Genomic DNA, 22864 nt, shown 5'->3' on the forward strand with positions numbered 1-22864 from the left:
CTCATGCGACAAGTTGACTCACTGGAAAAGAGTCTGATGCTGGGAGGGATTGGGGGCAGGAGGAGAAGGGGACGACAGAGAATGAGATGGCTGAATGGCATCACCGATTCGATGGACATGAGTTGAGTGAACTCCAGGAGTTGGTGATGGACAGGGAGGCCTGGCGTGCTGTGATTCATGGGGTCACAAAGAGTCGGACACGACTGAGCGACTGAACTGAACTGAATGATATACCACTACTCAAGGACACTCAAAGCAAAATAAAAATATAATAAGTGAGCCAAAAGCAACATCTGGAGCCTACATTTGCCTCTTGAGCTATCAATCTCTGTTCCTTGGAATTAATTTTTGCCTGGGAAAATAGGCAATTGGAACTTAAAATAAGTCTAAAATAGAATACTCGTATCAAAAGGCAGGGAAAAGATGCAAGAAGGACTTTTTAAAAAACTCACCCATCATGCCATAGTGTCTGTGTATCTTCTACTTGAAAATATCTTTCACTAAATAGATTATGTTGGGCAACTAAATTTCTTCTTTTCTCCCAGCTCCACACAGAGTTCTGTATTTTCATTTGCTAAATCAGCAGTCTTAATTGAAGGGCCCTTCCAGAGTGAGAATTCATTTTTCATAGTCCTCAGTTTACTTAAGCATTGTAGAATCGGTTTGGTTTGACCTTAATTCAGAAAGCACATAGAAATCCTTGTTGTTGGTCCACTGTGTTACATTTTGTTTTGTTTGTATATGGAAAAAACATTGACTGCTACTTTAAGGAGCTCATTAGCAATTATTAAAATATCGGTAACAGTTTCTCGAGCTTTACCAACACAGATCTTCCAAAGAAGGCTTTAGAAGTTTAAGCTAAATCTGTGGCTTTGCAGAGTGGGGAGGCGTGGGGTTGATGGGAAAGGTTCTGTTGATGTCATTGACATGGTCAATGAAACAAATTTTTTTCTCATTTATGAGGAAAAAGGGGCAACAGAGGATGAGATGGTTGGATGGCATCACCGACTGATGGACATGAGTTTGAGTAGGCTCCAGGAGTTGGGGATGGACAGGGAGGCCTGGCATACTGTAATCCATGGGGCCACAAAGAGTCGGACATGACTGAGCAACTTAACTGAACTAATGAGACCACTTTAACATGCATATTTCGTGGCAACCACTCTAGCTTCCAGGAGCCCCCAAATAATCCAATCATCTCTTTTTATTTAGTTTGCATGAATGCTTCATCCAAGGGCTAAGGGAACTCAAACTGTGTCCTTGGTCTTCTGTAATATTTTATTCTTTACTTTGGACTCCAAGTTTCTCACTTTGTGAGTTCTATTTGCGATAAACAGATCAACCATAGAATGAAACAACCACCTTCCTCCCACTGGCATTTATCTCTTGGGCAGCTTCTCTGAGGGAAGTGCTTTTCTTTTGCCTTCAGGACTATAATGTGATGAGATTATCTGGCTATTTTTTTCAGACTCTTCTCCATTTTCACCACACTGTATCCATAATAATTGTGTTGTTCAATTTTACTAGAGAATTACCCAACTTCTGTCTATATCAGCAAAGAGGCTTAGAGCCAAGCAATTAATCCTGACATAGGATCCATGTTTCAGTGACAACTAAGATGGTCTGTAATACTTTGATTGCTAGCAAGGAGTCAGTGTTTTGAAATAGACCCAAGTAGACCTCTCAAGGAAGTATCTAATTCACCAAAAATGATGATGATCATCGTAATACTAGAGCAAGTAAGCAGAATGCCTTTCTTCACATTGACAAAGATCAAGTTTACACAACTGTCTGCTCCAGGGATGTGACAGGGCTGAAAACCATGTGCATGAGGGGCTCGGTGCCAACAGCTTAAATTACTGAATGAGATGTCAGGTATGTCAAGATCTCATATTATTTCAGATCTGGAAATAATACTTCTGTGGCTTTGCTCCAGATGCCTGGAGTCTCCATGACTCCCCCGAAAGGACTGCACGGTGTCAAAGCTTTGATGGTTCTAAAAAATGAACTCCAACCAGATGTTGAGAAGAAGCAAGATTTTACGTGTCAGTGGTTAATATGATATTTTCTCTGTCTGCAGCAAGAAAAGCCTCGGCTTCTCGAGCCTTTGGATTATGAAACTGTCATTGAAGAACTTGAAAAGACCTATCAGAATGATCCCCTTCGAGATCTCCTGTTCTTCCCCAGTAACGACTTTTCAGTAAGTATTGTCATTTCAAGCTGTCCAAGTACAGAAGGGCCCTGCAGGGTGATATAAGATCCTCCCAAATTGGGTCACCGTCTTTCCTTATAGACTTGGGGAGCTCAGCCCTCTTCCTGTGGTCATCCTGTATCGCCATCACCACAGAGGGAGCTATCACTATCATCATAGTAATGTCACCATCATCATATCTGATGATAGAAAGTACCCAACGGCCTTCTAATGTTGGAAGATTGGAGGCTCAGTGATACTGTGGCCACTTGGGATGGGAGGGGCATGGGGTGCTGCCTGGCTCCAGGTGGTACTTGTGTCCTTGCCAATATCTGGGTTTCTCACCACTTACCTGGCCTCACAGAGCACTTTCTCTCTTAGGCCATTTGTAACTGAAAGCTTCTAAGCAACTGAAACCAGCCAGTAGCAGAGGTGGGCATCTCCTGGCACAAAAGAAACAATTCTTTAAAAAATTCACCCTTAATCTTGGTTGTCCTTTGTTGAGTTGTGGACAAGGAAAGGTAGGCAAGTGTATCCTCATGGAAGGGTTTATGATCAGAGACGTGTCTCCTTAAGGACAATGCTCATAGGCACACAGAGGGTAGTGGAGTGAATGAATAAAAAGGAGATTCATTTTGGAGACACGCACAGTAAAATTATGGATGATGAGCACCCAAGTGTCCCAAACATTCCATCTCTGGTCATCTAAAACATGTTTAAATTGTTAGTGAATATCTATATAACAGAGATCTCAACGGGAAGATAGCAATGTTTCCTTTTTTTTTTTTCCCTAAGAGAAAAATAGTCTTAAGCATTACAAACCTGATCATCTTAAAGTAGATGAAAAGGCAACTTCAAGGTAACCTTGAGAAACAGCCATTGTCCCTGGAAGCCTCTGACAAGTTGCTGGGGCCCCAGGACTGACACTTCCTCATGCAACCTCAAATCCCCATTCCTTCTCGTGTGTTTGGGACAGATCTGGCTTCTTGCTTCTAAAGGTTCATTTTGTTCACATTTATCCATGGATTAATAAACAAGTAGATAACTGGAAGTCAACAATTTTCTGTTCCAAGTACCAGGAGTAATAGGAGAAAGGAGTAATGGGAGCAAAGGAGTAAAGTAATGGGAGAAATCTGTTGGCAATAAAAGCAACTCTTCTAATCTGTTTTTTGGACTTTTAAATGTTTCTCACTTGAGCATTTGACACATTTAAGAGAGACTTATCTTGGGCAGAAATCTCATTTCCGTGGTCAGATCAGGCCACAGGGTCTGAACTGCTAGCACAAAGTTGAACCAAGTTTTATTTTTTAATTCCACATCCTCCTTTTCTTTCAGACCAAAGGTAAACCTTGATGAACAGTCTCTTTTTGTCAAATAGCATACACAAAAAAATTGACACTGGGAGCCCCTTTTCTTCTGGCTCTGTTATTGAGAAATATGTCAAAAGCTACTCCAAGTTCCCCCAATTCAAGAAGAGAGTAGAGGGACTTCCATGGCGGTCCTGTGGTTAAAACTTTGTGCTTTCACTGCAGGTGGCATGGGTTCAATCCCGAATCTGGGAACTAAGATCCCACATGCCATACTGCAAGGCCAAAATAAATGATAGAAAATATATATTTTAAAAAAGAGAGTAGAGGCATGTGGGCTTCCCTGGTAACTCAGCTGGAAAAGAATCTGCCTGCAATGGAGGAGACCCCAGTTTGATTCCTGGGTCGGGAAGATCCCCTGGCGAAGGGATAGGCCACCCACTCCAGTATTCTTGGGCTTCCCTGGTGGCCCAGCTGGTAAAGAATCTGGCTGCAATGAGGGAGACCTAGGTTCAATCCCTGGGTTGGGAAGATCCCCTGGAGGAGGGCATGGCAACCTACTCCAGTATCTTGCCTGGAGAATCCCCATGGACAGAGGTGCCTGGCAGGTTACAGTCCCTGGAGTCACAAAGAGTTAAACACAACAAAGGGAATAAGCACAGAGGCATATAGATGCAATGTAACATTTCATTAATTTGAATTCATTTTTTTGGCATCTTTCCACATTCATTTAAACAAAGGCTGGTCTGATTACATCCTTCGCTATCCTTAATGCTGTAAACAAAGGATATCATAACATACTTTGTTATTTTCCTGAAGTAAACATTTAAATAAGTACACTGAGTTCTTTCATCTTGTACTTGCCAAAGACCCTTCTATGACCACCCCCATTGCCTTCCAAATAAAGTGCTTTGCAAGGGATTTTCCAAAATCTGGTACTCACCCATTTCTCAAAGCCATGGTCTTCCTCCCCGACCGAACCCCCCTACCCTGTCATACACAGTCACCCTCAGTCCCAGCTGGGGTAAAATACTAGCACAGTTCTCAATGGAACACTCTATCACTCTCACGAAATGTCCTTCCTTTATTCATTCAACAAATTACAAACTGTAATACCAAATGCTAGATATTAATCTCAGAATGGGAAAATAGCAGTGAGTAGGCAGAAATTACCTTGTTTTAACGAAGCTTGCCTTCTAGTAGAAGGAATCAGGCAAAAAAAAAGAACAGTAAATAAATTAATTAGCAAGATAATTTGGATAAAGACCAGAGTTCTGTGAAGAATGAACAGGGCCAAGTAATAGAAATAATGAAGGGAAGAACTAAGCTGGACTGGATGCTCAAGGGCACCTCTGACAAGCTGACATTTGAGCTGAGGTCTGAATGCCCAAGGAGGACCATCCCTGCTAAAAGCTGAGAAAGGAAGGAAGGAAGGTTTCAGGCTGCAGGAAGTTGCTGCAAAGGCCCTGGAGAGATCTGAGATTGAAGAGCGGTATAGGTGGACCAAGAGAGTGGTCAGAGTTGAGGTCAGGCAAGGACAAGGTAAGACATTTGTATTTTATCCGAAAGGCAAGTGGCAGGTCATTGGAGTGTTTCAAGAAGGGCAGCACATGACCTGGTGTATGTCATTAAAAGCTCATCTGGTCTGTGCAGGGAAAACACATAGCAGGGTGTAGATGAAGCTGGGAGTGCTAACGGGAGCATAGCTGGCAATTAGCAGGTGCTCGAGACATTGGACGCCACGCTCTTATCAGAAAATATCATATTAGACAAACAGATAAATTTTCATTTGCATGAAGCAGTGTTTTAACAAACAAAAGGATATCATTGAATATTATTACATCAAGTTGTCGGCTTTTGAACAATATTCAGATGAATTGTTTTCCCTCTTTCCTACTCTACAAAGTAAGAGTTGACAAACTGTGGTTAGTCGTGTCTAACTCTTTGTGACTCCATGGACTGTCCATGGAATTCTCCAGGCCAGAATACTGGAGTGGGTAGCCTTTCCCTTCTCCAGGGGATCTTCCCAACCCAGGGATTGAACCCAGGTGTCCCGCACTGCAAGCAGATTCTTTACCAGCTGAGCCACAGGGGAAGCCCAAGAACACTGAAGTGGGTAGCCTATCCCTTTTCCAGGGGATCTTGCCAAGCCAGGAATCAAACCGGGGTTTCCCTAATTGCAGGCAGATTCTGTGTAAAACCCTTCCTTACATGCCCTCTGCCACTGTGTGCTCCATCCACAGCCTGCATCACATTCAGAGGTGTTGCTGAGCAACAGCAAGGCTTCCATTTACCTGGCTAGGGTATCATTTCCCAGGCCCATCCTTGAGTGATGGGTAAGGATTCTCTGGGCTTCCCAGGTGGCTCCTCAGAATGAAAGGACGGGAAGCAGTCCCAAGCTTCCCACTCTCCTTCCAAATGTCCTTTCTGGTTGTGCCTTATAGCTGGAAGAATCCAGCTCACTTCTGTGTTTCCACGTTACCAAGCACCCACACTGCAGCAGACATGATTCATCACTTGGTTTGTTTAATCAATATTTATTCAGCACCCACGAGGTGCTGAATATAGAATAGCACTTCCTAGACAAGAGAGACTGACAAGAAAAGCAAAAGCCCCATGTTTAAGGAGTGTGAGCCCTAATATGGATGAAAATTAAAGTCGATTAAGAATGCTCATGGTGAAGAAATAACAAGAGACAAGGGCTTGATCTGGTCCTCGATACCCCTTAAAGGAGATAATTTTTTACCAAGGCAGTATTCCATGTACACTGCTGACCCAAGCCATTATCATCCTTTTTCATCTGTATCCCCAGATATAGCCTTTGACTGGTCTTCCTGCATCCTTCTTTGCCTTGCTTTGATTTATTCAAAGGAAGCTTTTGGAAATACAATCAGATAATGCCATGGACATGGAACAATGGACTGGTTCAAAATTGAGAAAGGAGTATGTCAAGGCTGTATATTGTCACCCTGCTTATTTAACTTATATGCAGAGTACATCATGTGTAATGCTGGCCTGAATGACTCACAAACTGGAATCAAGATTTCCAGGTGAAAGATCAACAACCTTAGATATGCAAATAATGCCACTCTAATGCAAAATGTGAAGCGGAACTAAAAAGCCTCTTGATGAATGAGGAAAGCAAAAAAGTTGGCTTAAAACTCAGCTTTCAGAAAACAAAGATCATGACATCATTCCCATCACTTGATGGCAAATAGATGGGGAAAAAGTGGAAAGAAACAGTGACAGATTTTATTTTCTTGGGCGTCAGAATCACTGTGGATGGTAACTGCAACCTTGAAATTAAAAGACACTTCCTCTTCCCTAGTGGCTCAGATGGTAAAGAATCTACCTGCAATGCAGAAGACCCAGGTTCAATCCTTGGATCAGGAAGATCCCCTGGAGAAGGAAATGACAACCCACTCCAGTATTCTTGCCTGGAGAATTCCATGAGCAGAGAAGCCTGGTGGGCTATAGTCCATGGGATCACAAAGAGTCAGACACAACTGAGTGACTAACACTTTCACTTTCGCTTTCCTCTTTGAAAGAAAAGCTATAACAAACCAGGACAGGATATTAAAAAGCAAAGACATCACTTTACTGACAAAAGTCTGTAGTCAAAGCTATGGTTTTTCCAGTAGTCATGTATGCATCTGAGAATTAGACCATGAAGACTGAGTACTGAAGAATTGATGCTTTGGAATTGTGCTGCTGGGGAAGACTCTTGACAATCCCTTGAACAGCAAGGGGATCAAACTGGTCATCCCTAAAGGAAATCAACCCTGAATATTCATTGGAAAGATTGGTGCTGAAGCTGAAGCTCTAACACTTTGGCCACCTGATGTGAAGAGCTGAGTCATTGGAAAAGACCCTGATGCTGGGAAAGAATAAAAGCAAAAGGAGAAGGCGGGGACAGAGGATGAAATGATTGGATGGCACCACCAACTCAATGGACATGAGTTTGAGCAAACTCTGGGAGATAAGGAAGGACAGGGAAACCTGGTGTGCTGCAGTCCATGGGGTCACAAAGAGTCAGACACAACTTAGCAACTGAATAGCAACAACAGCTATGCTACACTTCTAGTTAAAACTTTCCAGCGGTTTCCCATTGCCTTTAGAGTCAAATCCAACTTCTCATCTGACTACTGATGATTGCTGAGTACTTATCTTCCAGTCCTGTTTCCCTCGGTCACTACCCAGTCACCTAACATTCTTTGTGCTCACTGAACCTGCCAAGCCCACCTGCTCTGTGGGACCTTTATGCACCCTGCACAAGGACTTCCTATCTTACATTCATGATTCAGTTCAAATGCTACCTCTTCAAAGAACCATCCTTGACTTCCAACCTACATTACTCCACCCCCACCCTGTTTCACTCACATCCCCCATTTGCTTCTGTTTATAACACTTACCAGTGCCTGGAAATATCTCAATTTGCTTTTTCACTCCTGTCACATGTTTCTCACCATCAAAGAGTAACCTAAAGCAGGAATGTCCCTGTCTTGATCATGGCGAGGCCCCCAGCAACTGGAATGGCACTTGGCACCAAGCAAAGAGAAAATGAATATTTATTTCATGAATTATCTTTCAGACACATGTAGATTTTTAATTTTTAATTTATTTATTTTTGGCTGTGCCATGTGGCATGCTGCTGCTGCTAAGTCGCTTCAGTCTTATCCGACTCTGTGCGACCCCATTGACGGCAGCCCACCAGGCTCCCCCATCCCTGAGATTCTCCAGGCAAGAACACTGGAGTGGGTTGCCATTTCCTTCTCCAAGGCATGAAAGTGAAAAGTGAAAGTGAAGTCACTCAGTTGTGTCCAACTCTTAGCGACCCCATGGACTGCAGCCCACCAGGCTCCTCTGTCCATGGGATTTTCCAGGCAAGAGTACTGGAGTGGGTTGCCATTGCCTTCTCTGGCGATGTGGCATATGGGAGCTTAATTCCCTGACCAGGAATTGGACTCACGTCCCCTGCTTTGGAAGCAGAGAGTGTTAACCACCGGATTGCCAGGGAAATCTCTTAGGTTATTGTTTTAGAATATAATTTTGAGTACTTTTAGCAACCAAAAGGGCCATTCTGAAACGAAATTTGAGAATAAAGGAATGAAGTCATTGACTTTGTGGTGATCACTAATATGCTACTTTCGTCTCTGACACATCTTAACCTTAAAAAAACTGCACTACGATCATAATCCTCTTCCCCAGAGGCTCATTCCTTGCAGTACATTGACCGGCACTTAGCCGCCATCAACAAAGGCTGATTTCCTCCCTGTAACACCATGTACTTATTCACTAGCTTTCTGTTACTAGGCAAGGGAGAAATCAATTCATATCTGTATTTTAAGTACCCAACACAACATCTGGCTCATGGGCATTCAATAAAGATTGTTGAACATTGAATTAACATCGTCTTCTTCTAGATTAAGAAACTGAAGTAGAAGTATTTTCCTTTCTTGGCCCATGAGGTAGAAATACTTCCTCTGGTGTGTGGGTTCTAGAAGCAGGCAGTGTGATCTTCTGTAGTGCTTGCATCATAATGGTTTCTTGGAATAAGCAGTCTAGATGTGTTTATTAACTCATTCATTTCAAAAACACATATTCCTTCAATAATTGTGTTTGCTACTCTTGTTTTTCTCATCTTTCTTTTTGAAACTGGTAGTAGTAGAAACTGAAGACCAAAAAATGAAGAACTTAGTCACCAAATTGTGGCTTCACAAATAGGCAAAGAGAGTAGGGAAAAAAACAAGAGCTAAAGAACAGTTTCAAGGACACACTGATTCATATTGTGGAGTGATTCCATTGAAGGAGAGGCTGATACAAAACAGCAGAACAAAAAAGTGAGAAAGCCAGAAATGAGTTTCTTTCTGAGCAAAAGATACAGAAAGACTGAAGTGGCATCATTTCTAGGAGATGTAAAAACCTTAAAGAAGAAAGTTCAGGGGTTCAAAAGCAATACCAATGCTGTGTAAAGGCCACCCTATCACCTGTATTTCCATCCTGCCCACCCCAGCCACACTGCTGTTTCCACTCAGTTTCCTAGCCCAGTTTTCTGTGAGCTGTGTTGTAGACAGCAAGGATACCGACATGACCAAGAAGCCGGCTTGAAAGGTGAGACTTTCAGCACCGGTCAGTGGCATTCTCAAAGTCATAGGTTTATATTACACTTCCGAAATAGCCTCTCGAGAGAGTTGACATGATCTTTTCAAATCCTTTCTTCATATCAGTAGTTCAGAGAAGTAGTCTCAGGGCTGACGAATATATCCTGCATTTTTCATGACTTATTAGCAGAACTTAGTTGTGATTTAACATTTGTTCTTTCATAGAATGTTTTTAGCTATAAAAAGCAGTCTGGTATGTGGGGACTTCCATGCTCAACCACATGGGTCATTTTGTCAGAGGAAGCAGAAATACAGACCTTAATATGTCTTAAATGGAAAAGCAGAAAAGCCATGAGTGTTTTATTTTCTTCTTCTTTTGTCTCTTACAGAGACACAGCCTAACATTTTATAGGAATGTCAACCTCTTTTTAATCCTTGGTTTCTTAGCCTGAAATCAGACTTTAAATGGCTCTTGGTGTTCATGCAAGAACATTGTGATTGAAATTTAAAAGCTCAGTAAGAGTCTTTGTCAAACTAGATTATTCTAAGTTAGAATATTCCTCTCATTTACAAACCAATGAAGCTGAGATTTGGAAAGGCTCTTGTTCAAGGATATAGAGTAACTATGATGACAGAAATCAAGCATAAGCACCTTGATTTTTGCTACTAGAGTTTCTGTCTAAACAGCATGCTCTGAGTCAACTGCTTCTTATAAAAATAAGGTGCATGACTTGGGAGAAATATTAACCCCCTGAAACCCACAGTGAGTGGTACTATTGTAGTATTGCAGAAAAGGGGTTCTAGAGGGCTTACTTCAATTCAGTAAAGGATAATGTGAAGATGAGACTGCTCTGGACTTGATTGTGCTAGGAATATATGCCCATATAAAGACTTTTGTCAGAATATTCAAAACAGTATTATTCATAATCCAAAGTGGAAACAACCCAAATGTTCATCAACTGAAGAGTGGATAAACAAAGTGTGGTATGTCTATACAATCGAATATTATTCAGCCATAAAAAGGAATAGAGTACTGATACATGTTATAAGTGAACCTTGAAAACAACCCAAACGTCCATCAAATGAAGTGGATAAACAAAGTGTGGTATATCCATAAAATGGAATATTATTCAGCCATAAAAAGAAATGAAGTATTGATACATGTTACAACATGGGTGAACCTTGAAAACATTATGCTAAGCAAAAGAGGCCAGTCCCAAAAGAGTACCCGTCGTATGCTTTCATTCACATGAAATGTCCACAGTAGGAAAATCCTTAGAGACAGAAAGCTGGTTACAGTTGCCTAGGGCTGGGGAAAAGGGAGAAAGGGAGTAACTTCTAGTAGATATGGAGTTTCTTTTGGGGGTGATGAAAATGTTCTAAAATTAAATGGTGATGATTACATAATCCATGCATAGACTTAAAACTACTGAGTTCATTTTTAAAGGGTGAATTTTATGGCAAATCAGTTATATTTCAATAACACTGCTATTTTAAAGATAAGGATATTTTGAGGTTTTAAGATAGGTGTGATGTAGGTGGTCAGAGACAGAAAATCATAAAAACACATGTCTGCATTCAGGTACATCGTTCTTTAAAAAGAATAACAAGATATACCAGAGCCACAATAAACAGCATGGCAGTACATTTCATTTGTAGTAATATTTTATTGCCAAAGGGGATTTAATGTGACTTGCTTACAAACAAAAACAAACAAAACCACACATGTGAAATGACTGGCTGAATTAATCACTAGCAAAGCTTATGAGTCTAAAATATTCTATAGTTTAGCTGCAGACTTCATGGGTGATACAGACAGTAAATGACATAGTTCAAAGAAGAGAAGATGCATGATGGATGAATTAGAATTTTCAAAAGTACTGATATCTATATCAAGCCTGAGATTAGGAAAGAACAAGGTAAAAAGAAGATTTGTGAGAGAAGGAAAATGGGCAAGTCGTGTGTAGGCATGAGCCCAGAATGAAGTAGAAGTGTGAGCAGCCATCGGAAACGATGCCGTGGCAAGTTGGCTGCCGTAGCAAGTTGGCTGCCGTGGGGCGGCGGGGTGGCTTGTATCTTGAGTCTGTTTGCTCCCCCACAAAGCCTTGTCTGCAGGCCTCACAGGGATCAGGCTGTTCCCTTATGCTTCCTGGAGAGTGAGCTCAGACCACAGCCTCTGAGTCCTTGCCAAGGGCAGACCCCAATGCAATACTATCTTTCTATTGTTGGAACACTGTAATCTATTAATACTCAGAGTTTTCCATACATAAAATGTTTTGTCCTTACTTCCTTGGAAGAGGTGAGATACATTTTAGAGCCTAGAAAATGAAGCACAGAAAAAAGGAAGTGACTTACTCAGTGGTTTGCTTGTCCAAGAATAAAAAGGTTTTGAAACAGATTTCCAAAGTTCCCTAATTATATACTTAAATACTATGGTGGATGAGTCACCAGGCTTGACTTGGTTGGATGATGACAAGGGCCCAGTTATGGGCAACTGCTCACCATTTGTGCATTTCCCATACAATTTAACTTTAGCAAAGCAAGAAGGACCCTTCCCTGAAAGCACATTGAAAGTATTAATGTGAAAGGCTCACCTATTTAAAAAAAATTAAAATCACAATACTCTTCTGAATAGGGTAAAAATATATTTCAAGCAATAGATGTAGTCTTAAGTGCTCTCCTAGGATAAAAAGCAGTATCAGTGTTTTAATTTGAGAAATTTAGGTGAAGACTAAAACACATGCTTAGGTTGGAATTGACGTGAAGTTTTAGTTAATAGTCCTTATTGAGGGGATTGTTGACTTCTCAAGCTCCACTGATGGGTTACTCTAAACACCATCATTTTTGTCTACTGTTTTGAGCAGCTGGGATCAACAATGCTGTCAGAGGGATCTTTGCTCAACTCCAAGATAGGAAAAGCAGCTTCTTTTTTAGATTCTTGACAGTGGCCTTTGGCCGATTGAGAAATGGCCACTATGTGCTTGGAATGACAACTTCTGCAGCCCCCAGCAGAATGGTGGCTGTAACAAAGCCACAAAGACGACCCACTACAGAGTAGAAGGAACCAGAGAGTGTCAGGGCTGCAGTGGAGGATGTCTGAATGTCATGGACCCGAAACTACACACACAGGCCTGCATGTCTTGTTTCATAAATAAAAGGACAGTTTTTATTTCCAAATGCCTAATCTCTCGACAATAGGCCCCTTATAAGATTCTACCACCAGAAGAGGAGCTTGGCTGAGCGCCAGTTGAGTCTCAGCTCCGTCTCATGCTTTTGAGCTCTACTAATTGTTGACCAGAGGGTTTATAAAAGAGAACAGGAAGTCTGTTGTGGCCAAGGCAATTTGTAGTGGTCTGAAAGCATCTAATTCTCAGAAAAGAAATTCTTTGTAGTCATGTTAATACCCTTAACAAATATGACTCTGTATACTTTTCTTCTTATTTGATCAATTTATTTTTGCTTCAACAGAGACACATGAGAGAAATTAAAAATGAGCAAGATGGGAATAAGGGATGAAGAGGTACAGACTCTTATGTAAAAAATAAGCTACAAGGATATATAATACAATACAGGGAATATAGCCAGTATTGTGTAGTAACTATTAATGGAATATAATCTTTAAAAATTGTGAATCACTATGTTGCCCACCTGTAATTTATATAATATTGTACATCAACTGCATTTCAATTAAAAGTGAAGAAAAGGAATAAAAAAATGAGTAGAAGCTCTCCAGTTCTTAAAGTTGAAATTTTATGGAGGCCTTCTGCTTTTTCAAATAAAGTCTCCAATATTATGGCCAAGTATAACTGAGGTCAATAACGTCTCATTATACATTCCTTTTCTTGTATCTGTGTACTCTGTACAAGGTATTAGATTTGCATGTTGTAAAATATTGTTTTATGTATCTCATGTGGTTACATGAGAGTGGCTCAGCCCTAACTGCCCTAGTTAGTAAAGAATTGACATCATCTCATATCTAGAGGTCATCAGGAATCATACATAACCATTGTACATATGATTAATTTTTATTACCCCAAACTCAATGAACTTCCAATCATACATCAGGTGTGAGCATTACCCTATGTTTTTGGGGCCCTAATCTTTACTCTGGTAACATCACAAATCAAATAATCATGTGATTATCATTACCAGAAACCCAAGCCCACCTTCCAGAAACCTACCATAAAGAAAAAAAAAAAACTTCTTAAACCAGCTCACTATTCACTCTATTGAACTATACCACAGAGTACTGATCTTAGTGGGACAACAGACTGATGGTATAACTAAACAGGAAACTAAACTGCAGGTCCCTTCACTGTCCATCAGATTTAGAGTATTTTAGAGAAGCTATTATTTTTTTAAAGGCAAGAAATCAATAAGAAACTGTTGTGGATAATGAAAAAGAAGAGTCTTGCTTTAATATAAAAATTCTATTATAAAATAATGATTGAAATATAGAAAAACTTTTTAATTAGAGAAAAAAAATCCTTAATCTTGCCAGTAGATCGCAGTATGTACTGTTCCCTGGAAACCAATCAAGTTACATTGTGTATCTGCAAATTATCTGTCCAAACAGGAAAGAAGTTATCCCCAGATAATCGAAATCCAGCAATAATCCCCAAAGCTCACTTTAGGCACGGATTCTCATCTTTTGCTCTAGCCTTTCAATGGAGTTTGTTTACTGTTTATCTTCTAACAGAGTAAATAATATAAAAGAAACAATTTGAAAGAGGCAATTCAAAAGGAATAAAAATGTAAAATCTAAATAATAGTAAGTCCTACATTGACTCCCAAAATACAGGACTTATTATGAAAATGCAAATTTGTGAAGTGTTCCATACTTTGGGGGCTTCCCGGGTGGCTCTGTGTGCCTATGTGAGTTGGTCAGTCGTGTCCAACTCTTTGTGACCGCATGGACTGTAGCCCACCAGGCCCCTCTGTCCATGGATTTCTCCAGGCAAGAATACTGGAGTGGGTTGCCATTCCTTCTCCAGAGGATCTTCCTGACCCAGAGATCAAACCCACGTCTCCTGCATTGCAAGCAGATTCTTTACTGTCTGAGCCAGATGGTGCGAGTGGTAAAGAACCCTCCTGCCAGTGTAGGAGATGCAAGAGACCTGGGTTCAGTCCCTGGGTTGGGAAGATACCCTGGAGTAGGAAATGGCAACCCACTCCAGTATTCTTGCCTGGAGAGTCCCATGGACAGAGGAGCCTGGTGGACTACACTCCATGGGGTCACAAAGAGTTGGGCACGACTGAAGCAACTTAGCACACACACATTGACCCCAGCATGCTTCACATAGGAAGTAGTAATTGTTCCCTGTATGTGTATCTACACTTGGCTTGAACCAATAGCCATGGCCTCTGAGCACTTCCAAACTTCCTTCACACACTGCAGTCAAATCCTGGGGCAAACACACTGACAGAGAGGCTCTTTATCTGTTACAAGATGAGCTTTTATTTTTGCCATGTGATGTATCTTGAATATAATTTTCTCATTATTTTGTGTCCCCTGATGATGTTACATTCACATGACGTTCTTCTTCTTTTAGGGTCCAAACTCCGTCTTCCCAATATGCACATACATACGTGCACACCCACACACTCATTCACTCATAGATAGACTCACACACCACACTCACTCACATGTGACACACACACACCATGCACATACACACACACACTATCAAATACAGCCTACCTCCTTGCATAATCACACAGACACTACACACACACACACACACCAGGCACACATCACACACACAGGCATTCACACAGACATTCACAACAGGCGACCACAGGCACATACCACACACACTCAGCAAGTAAGTATTTGATCACCCAGCCAGGCACTGAGGTTATAACAGTGAACAAAACCGACCAGATTTCTTTCCCACAAGGAGCTTATATCAAGAGTAAAGAAAAAATTGAAGAATATATGAGCCTAGGATTAGAAGATAAGGAATGATTCTGCCCCTGTGGCAGAGCTGCAGTTGCCATTGTGAACTCAAAAGACTAAATTCCCTGGACCTCTCTCCTTCCCATCTTCTGTGAAAGTAAGAACAGATTTTGAGACTCTCATCTACTTAAATAATTAGTCTAGGAAAAATGCCCTTCATCTGTTGTTGTTATTTAGTCACTAAGTCATGTCTGTCTCTTTCATAACCCCGTGGACTGTGTAGCCTGTCAGGCTCCTCTGTCCATGGAATTCTCCAGGCAAGGATACTGGAGTGGGTTGCCATTTCCTTCTCCAGGGGATCTCCCCAACCCAGAGACTGAACCCATGTCTCCTTCATTGGCAGGCAGATTATTTACTGCTGAGCCACCAGGGAAGTCTGTGTTTCATCTAGAACAGCTCAAATGAATCCTGAAAGTGAAAATGTCAGTAGCTCAGTCGTGTTTTACTCTTTGCAACCCCATGCACTGTAGCTGGCCAGACTCCTTTGTCCATGCGATTCTCCAGGCAATAATACTGGAGTGGGTTGCCAGTCCCTTCTACAGGGAATCTTCCTGACCCAGGGCTCGAACCTTAGTCTGTTATGTCTTCTACATTGCAGGCAGATTCTTTATCATCTGAGGCTCAAAGAAATTTGTGCTATATGATTTGTGTACAAAATAAAAGATCCCAACTGTTGGTACCATGTATGCTATCAGACTCATCATCCCAGCATCCCTGTAATCACCAAGGAGAACAGACTAAAGGAAGCTGGTGGCTGGGGTTGCAAAGTTACATGGCATCCCATAAGATATATACAGAGGAAACAATCTATACGTTACATTTTAAATGTTTTATTTTAAGAGATACTTTATCCTTTTAGTTAATATATATTCATTTAAGAAAAACTGGTTTGTTTAGCTTAAAGTTGAAGATGTTTTATTTCTATGAAGATAAAGACACCAAAAACATTACATTTTCTTCAAGGTCTAAATGTACTGAATACCCTTTCTTCTCTCCCACCCTATCTGTGGCTGCACACACATGGCTTCTGAAAGGGGTCAAATTTACCCTGTGAATATTCAGGAGATTATTCAAAGTAGGGCTGACATATTGCTGACTTTGTAGGTTTTCTTTTTCACTTCAAATGTAGTTTATCATTAGCAGCAACAAAGGTACCAATATAAATAGTCAAAATATACAGATGCCCAAATTTTTGTTTTCTCCATGGAAGGAAACAGCTTAAAATTGTGAGCTCCACAGAGAAAACAGTGGTCTGTAATATCATAGTCTTCCATTGTACATTGGGAATACATCCCAAGATGCCTAGTGGGCGCCTGAAAGTGTAGATAGCACTCTATAAATACTATTTTTTCCTATACATGTATACCTGTGATGATGTTTAACTTATAAATTAGGCACAGTAAAAGATTAACAACAGTAACTGATGGTAAAATAGAACAATTTTACTATAATAAAAAATATGTGAATGTGGTTTCTCTCTTACAATATCTTTTCATACTGTACTCACCCTTCTTCCAGTGATGATATGAGATGATAAAATGCCTACGTGATGAGATGAGGTGAATGATGTAGTGACATAGCATTCAGTTCAGTTCAGTTCAGTTCAGTTGCTCAGTCGTGTCCAACCCTTTGCGACCCCATGAATCACAGCACATCAGGCCTCCCTGTCCATCACCAACTCCCGGAGTTCACCCAAACTCATGTCCATCGGGCTACTATTTATTAACCTCTGACAATAAATCAGAAGGAGGGTCATCTGCTTTAGGTGCTCCTGGATCATGGAACCCTGAGGAGGTCAATGAGATAAGATAGTGGGGGCAGGCAGAGTGGAGTGGCTTGAGATCCCATCATACATCTCAGAACAGAACACTAGAAGTTTCCATTTAATATTTTTGGACCCTGGTTAACCACGGGTAACTGAAACCACAAATAAGGAGGGGCTAACTGTAATGTTCCCTGGTGGCTCAGACAGTAAAGAATCCACCTGCAGTTCAGGAGGCCCAAGTTCTATTCCTGGGTCGGGAAGATACCCTGGAGAAGGGCATGGCAACCCACTCCAGCGTTCTTGCCTGGAGAATTCCATGGACAGAAGAGACTGGTGGGCTCCAGTCCACGAGATCACAGAGTCTGATACAACTGAGTGACTAATGCTTTCATTCTTAAAACTGTAATGCTAGTAGTGGTGATCAAAAGAGGTGTGAATCTTCCTTCATAGAGAGTAAATTGCTAAAAACTGTGCAAGTTTCTGTCTTCTCTTATCCTCAAATACTGAGATCTAATACATTTTCTTATTGTGTCTTGGGTATAGTGGTCTGCACAATGCTTTCAAGTTGGAAGATTAAATTCCCTTTCCTTGTTCTTCTCAGACCACCACAGTATCTTGGGACATCCGAACCTTGTATTCAACAGTACCTGAAGATGCAGAGCACAAAGCAGAAAATTTACTGGTGAAAGAGGTAAATGCAATGCTTCCAATCCATTATTTTAAAAAGTTTTGTTTTCTCCTATGTAGTTCTTAATGCAACTTATTATTTCTGCTGTCTCCCTCTCTTTTTCAATAGAGAATTCCAAATGCAGTTGTTAGTTAACCTTTATTACTTATTTCCTGTGAATCATTTTTCACTCTCTGGTGACCATTCGAGTTCTGGAATTTTTAAATTTTGTTTTTACTTAATTTAAAATCCCCACATTGAGAAATAATCGAGTATTCCTAAGAAAAAGATTTAATTTTATTTTACTTATTTGGATTGACTTGTAGGAAATTCCATATTATGTGAGAATTTCGGATAACAAAGTTTTTAAGAGAGATATTTCTTTCAAGTATTAACGATGAAAATAGTTAATGACTTCACTGGTAGCTAGGTGGTAAAGAATCAGCCTGCCAATGTAGCAGATGCAAGAGACACAGTTTCGATCCCTGGGCTGGAGAATCCCATGGAGAAGGAAATAGCAGACCACTCCAGTATTCTTGCCTGCAGAATTCCATGGACAGAGGAGCCTGGTGGGCTATAATCCACAGGGTTGCAAAGAGTCAGACATGACTGAGTACACACACACACACACACAACCATTTGGACAGCTTAAAAGGACTGATAAATTCTGTTGGTGTAGCATCCATTTGCATTTAGTTGGTGTGTGTGTTAATCACTCAGTCATGTTCAACTCTGCAACTCCATGGACTGTAGCCCACCAGTCTCATGTGACCATAAAATTCTCCAAGCAAGAATACTGAAGTGGGTTGCCATTTCCTTCTCCAAGTTGGTATAAAACTGCTTCTTCTAGCCAGACTACAGACAGCTTTGGGGCAGGGATTGGACCGACACTTAACAGCTATTTTTCATTTGTTTGAAAGTGAAAATGAAAGTGTTAATAGCTCAGTTCAGTTCAGTCGCTGAGTCGTATCCGACTCTTTGCAACCCCATGGAGTGTAGCATGACAGGCTTCTCTGTCCATCACCAACTCCCGGAGTTTTCATAAACTCATGTCCATCAAGTCAGTGATGCCATTCAACCATCTCATCCTCTGTCGTCCCCTTCTCCTCCGGCCTTCAATCTTTCCCAGCATCAGAGTCTTTTCAAATGAGCCAGTTCTTCACATCAGGTGGCCAAAGTATTGGAGTTTCAGCTTCAGCATCAGTCCTTCCAATGAACATTCAGGACTGATTTCCTTTCGGATGAGCTGGTTGGATCTCCTTGCAGTCCAAGGGGCTCTCAAGAGTCTTCTCCAACACCACAGTTCAAAAGCATCAATTCTTCAGCACTCAGCTTTCTTTATGGTCCAACTCTCACATCCATACATGACCACTGGAAAAACCACAGCTTTGATGAGACGGACCTTTGTTGGCAACATAATATCTCTGCTTTTTAATATGCTGTCTAGATTGGTCGTAGATTTCTTCCACGGAGCAAATGTCTTAATTTCATGGCTGCAGTCACCATCTGCAGTGATTTTGGAGCCTCCCAAAATAGTCTGTCATTGTTTCCATTGTTTCCCCATCTATTTGCCATGAAGTGATGGGACCAGATGCCATGATCTTAATCTTCTGAATGTTGAGTTTTAAGCCAATCTTTCACTCTCTTCTTTCACTTTCATCAAGAGGCTCTTTAGTTCTTCTTCACTTTCTGCCATAAGGGTGGTATCACCTGCATGTCTAAGGTTATTGATATTTCTCCTGGCAATCTTGATTCTAGCTTGTGCTTCCTCCAGTCCAGGGTTTCTCATTATGTACTCTGCATATAAGTTAAATAAACCGGGTGACAATATGCAGCCTTGACATCCTCCTTTCCCAATTTGGAACCAGCCTGTTGTTCCATGTCCAGTTCTAACTGTTGCTTCTTAATCTGCATACAGATTTCTCAGGAGGCAGGTCAGGTAGTCTGGTATTCCCATCTCTTTAAGAAGCTTCCATAGTTTTTTGTGATCCACACAGACAAAGGCTTTGGCATAGTCAATAAAGCAGAAATAGATGTTTTTCTGGAACTCTCTTGCTTTTTCGATGATCCAGTGGATGTTGGCAATTTGATCTCTGGTTCCTCTGCCTTTTCTCAAACCAGCTTGAACATCTGGAAGTTCACGGTTCATGTATTGCTAAAGCTTGGCTTGGAGAATTTTGAACATTACTTTGCTAGCGTGTGAATTGAGTGCAATTGTGTCATAGTTTGAACATTCATTGCATTGCCTTTCTTTGGGATTGGAATGAAAACTGACCTTTTCCAGTCCTGTGGCCACTGCTGAGTTTTCCACATTTGCTGGTATATTGAGTGCAGCACTTTCACAGCATCATCTTTTAGGATTTGAAAGAGCTCAACTGGAATTCCATCACCTCCACTAGCTTTGTTCATAGTGATGCTTCCTAAGGCCCACTTGACTTCACATTCAGGATGTCTGGCTCTCAGTGAGTGATCACACTATCATGGTTATCTGGGGCGTGAAGATCTTTTTTGTATCATTCTTTGGTGTATTGTTGCCACGTCTTCTTAATATCTTCTGCTTCTGTTAGGTCCATGCCATTTCTGTCCTTTATTGTGTCCATCTTTGCATGAAATATTCCCTTGGTATCTCTATTTTCTTGAAAAAAATCTCTAGTCTTTCCCATTCTATTGTTTTCCTGTATTTCTTTGCATTGATCACTGAAGAAGGCTTTCTTCTCTTTGCTATTCATTGGAACTCTGCATTCAAATGGGTGTATCTTTCCTTTTCTCCGTTGCCTTTCAGTTTTGTCTAACTCTGCAACCTCATGGACTGTAACCCAGTAGGCTCTTCTTTCATGGGATTCTCCAGGCAAGAGTACAGGAGTGGATTGCCATTCCCTTCTCCAGGGGATCTTCCCAACCCAGGGATCGAACCCGGGTCTCCAGCATTTCAGGCAGATTCTTTATCATATGCGGCACCAGAGATTGAATGAATAAATGTAGCCAGTCCTTCCTTTACAGAAAATGCAATGATAACCTTTAGCCCAGCACAGATCACATTGAAAGTAGTGGAATCTAAATTCAGTCTTTAATCCTAAGAAACTAGTATATCCCAGTTAGGATTTAATTCAGTTCAGTTCAGTTCAGTCACTCAGTCGTGTCCGACTCTCCGCAACCCCATGAATCACAGCACGCCAGGCCTCCCTGTCCATCACCAACTCCCGGAGTTCACTCAAACTCATGTCCACAGAGTTGGTGATGCCATCCAGCCATCTCATTCTCGGTCGTCCCCTTCCCCTCCCGCCCCCAACCTTTCCCAGCATCAGAGTCTTTTCCAGTGAGTCAGCTCGTCGCATGAGGTGGCCAACGTATTGCAGGATTTAATTAAAGGCACATAAAGTAGCAAAGGACTTCCCTTGTGGCTCAGCTGGTAAAGAATCTGCCTGTAATGCAGGAGACCTGGGTTCGATCCCTGGGTTGGGAAGATCCCCTGCAGGAGGGAAAGGCTACCCACTCCAGTATTCTGGCCTGGAGAATTTCATGGACACATAGGGTCACAAAGAGTCAGACAGGACTGAGCGACTTTCACAAAGTAGCAAAATCCTTTCTCAACTTTTAAGCATATTTGCATGAGTAGAAGCTTATTAATCAGATTATTCATAATCTGATTAATCATACATATTTTATGTTGAACCATTCAGTCCACACCATCTTTGCCACAGAGTTGTCTTTTCCTCCGCAATTCTGTCATTTCTTATTTATTTTCTCAAAGTTCACATTAAATTACAACATCTTCTAAGAAGGTGATGAGAAAAAATGAGGTAAATGTCATTCAGAAAACATCAGGATATCTGATTGTACTGTTTTCACATTTACTGATAAAAGTATGACATCAGTTCCGTAGTATTTTGTTTATAGTTACCTTAGAGGAAGTTTCTGTATCTCGTAGCGCATCGTTTTTTGTTTTTGTTTTTTTTTTAAAGCTGGTAAATCATTTTCTGCACAAGCAAATCAGAATCATTGAGACCAGGTCTACAAAAGTCCTATAGTAAGCATGTGTTAACTTAGGTAGGGCTTGAAATATTTATGATGTTGAAATTCCTAACAGGGAATATTTAACTAGGTTTTTTTATGTTTTCTTTACTAAACTATTGTACTTTTTGTTGTTGTGGCTCAGTTGTTCAGTCGTGTCCGACTCTTTGTGACCCCATGGACTGCAGCATGCCAGGCTTCACTGTCCTTCACTATCTCCCAGAGTTTGTTCAAACTCATGTTCATTAAGTCAGTGATACCATCCAACCATCTTATCCTCTGTCGCCCTCTTAATACTTCCCAGAATCAGGGTCTTTTCCAGTGAGTTGACTCTTCACATCAGTTGGCCAAAGTATTGGAACTTTAACTTCAGCACCGGTCCTTCCAATGAATATTCAGGGTTGATTTCCTTTAGGATTGACTGGTTTGATCTCCTTGCTGTCCAAGGGACTCTCAAGAGTCTTCTCCAACACCATAGTTAGAAAGTATCAGTTCTTTGGCACTCAGCCTTCTTTATAGTCCAACTCTCACATCTATACATGACCACTGGAAAAATCATAGCTTTGATTATATGGACCTTTGTCGGCAAAGTGATGTCTCTGCTTTTTAATACCCTATCTATTGTATTAAATACACTTTCTTCTTAAAAATCTTTAACTTTATTGTTCAGTTTATTTCCATATATTTTATAGTATTATTACAAAATTTTGAGTAAACTTCTTTTTTTGCTATTTATTGCTGATTTTTTAAAAGCTACTGATTTTCAAATTAAAAATTTTTTTTTCTAATAAGTATATTGTTTCCTTAATTTTTGTCTTATTATCTAATATCTCTAAAACAATATTGAATAATAATTCTAATCA

General features: G+C 40.8%; 1 protein-coding gene across 5 annotated transcripts in view; it reads left to right on the forward strand.

The window, feature by feature from the left end:
• Positions 1-22864, forward strand: part of DOCK10 (dedicator of cytokinesis 10) — a 321880-nt gene that overhangs the window by 130984 nt on the left and 168032 nt on the right. For all 5 annotated transcript variants that reach the window (XM_088845240.1, XM_088845248.1, XM_088845234.1 and 2 more), the window contains exons 2-3: positions 2081-2200; positions 17925-18014. In XM_088845240.1, coding sequence (XP_088701366.1) covers positions 2081-2200; positions 17925-18014 — 210 coding nt within the window. The remainder of the gene's footprint in view (positions 1-2080; positions 2201-17924; positions 18015-22864) is intronic.

The sequence above is a fragment of the Moschus berezovskii genome, chromosome 2 (genome assembly GCF_049115385.1).
Source record: "Moschus berezovskii isolate FMDL1 chromosome 2, NW_MosBer_1.0, whole genome shotgun sequence".
NCBI lineage: Eukaryota > Metazoa > Chordata > Mammalia > Artiodactyla > Moschidae > Moschus > Moschus berezovskii.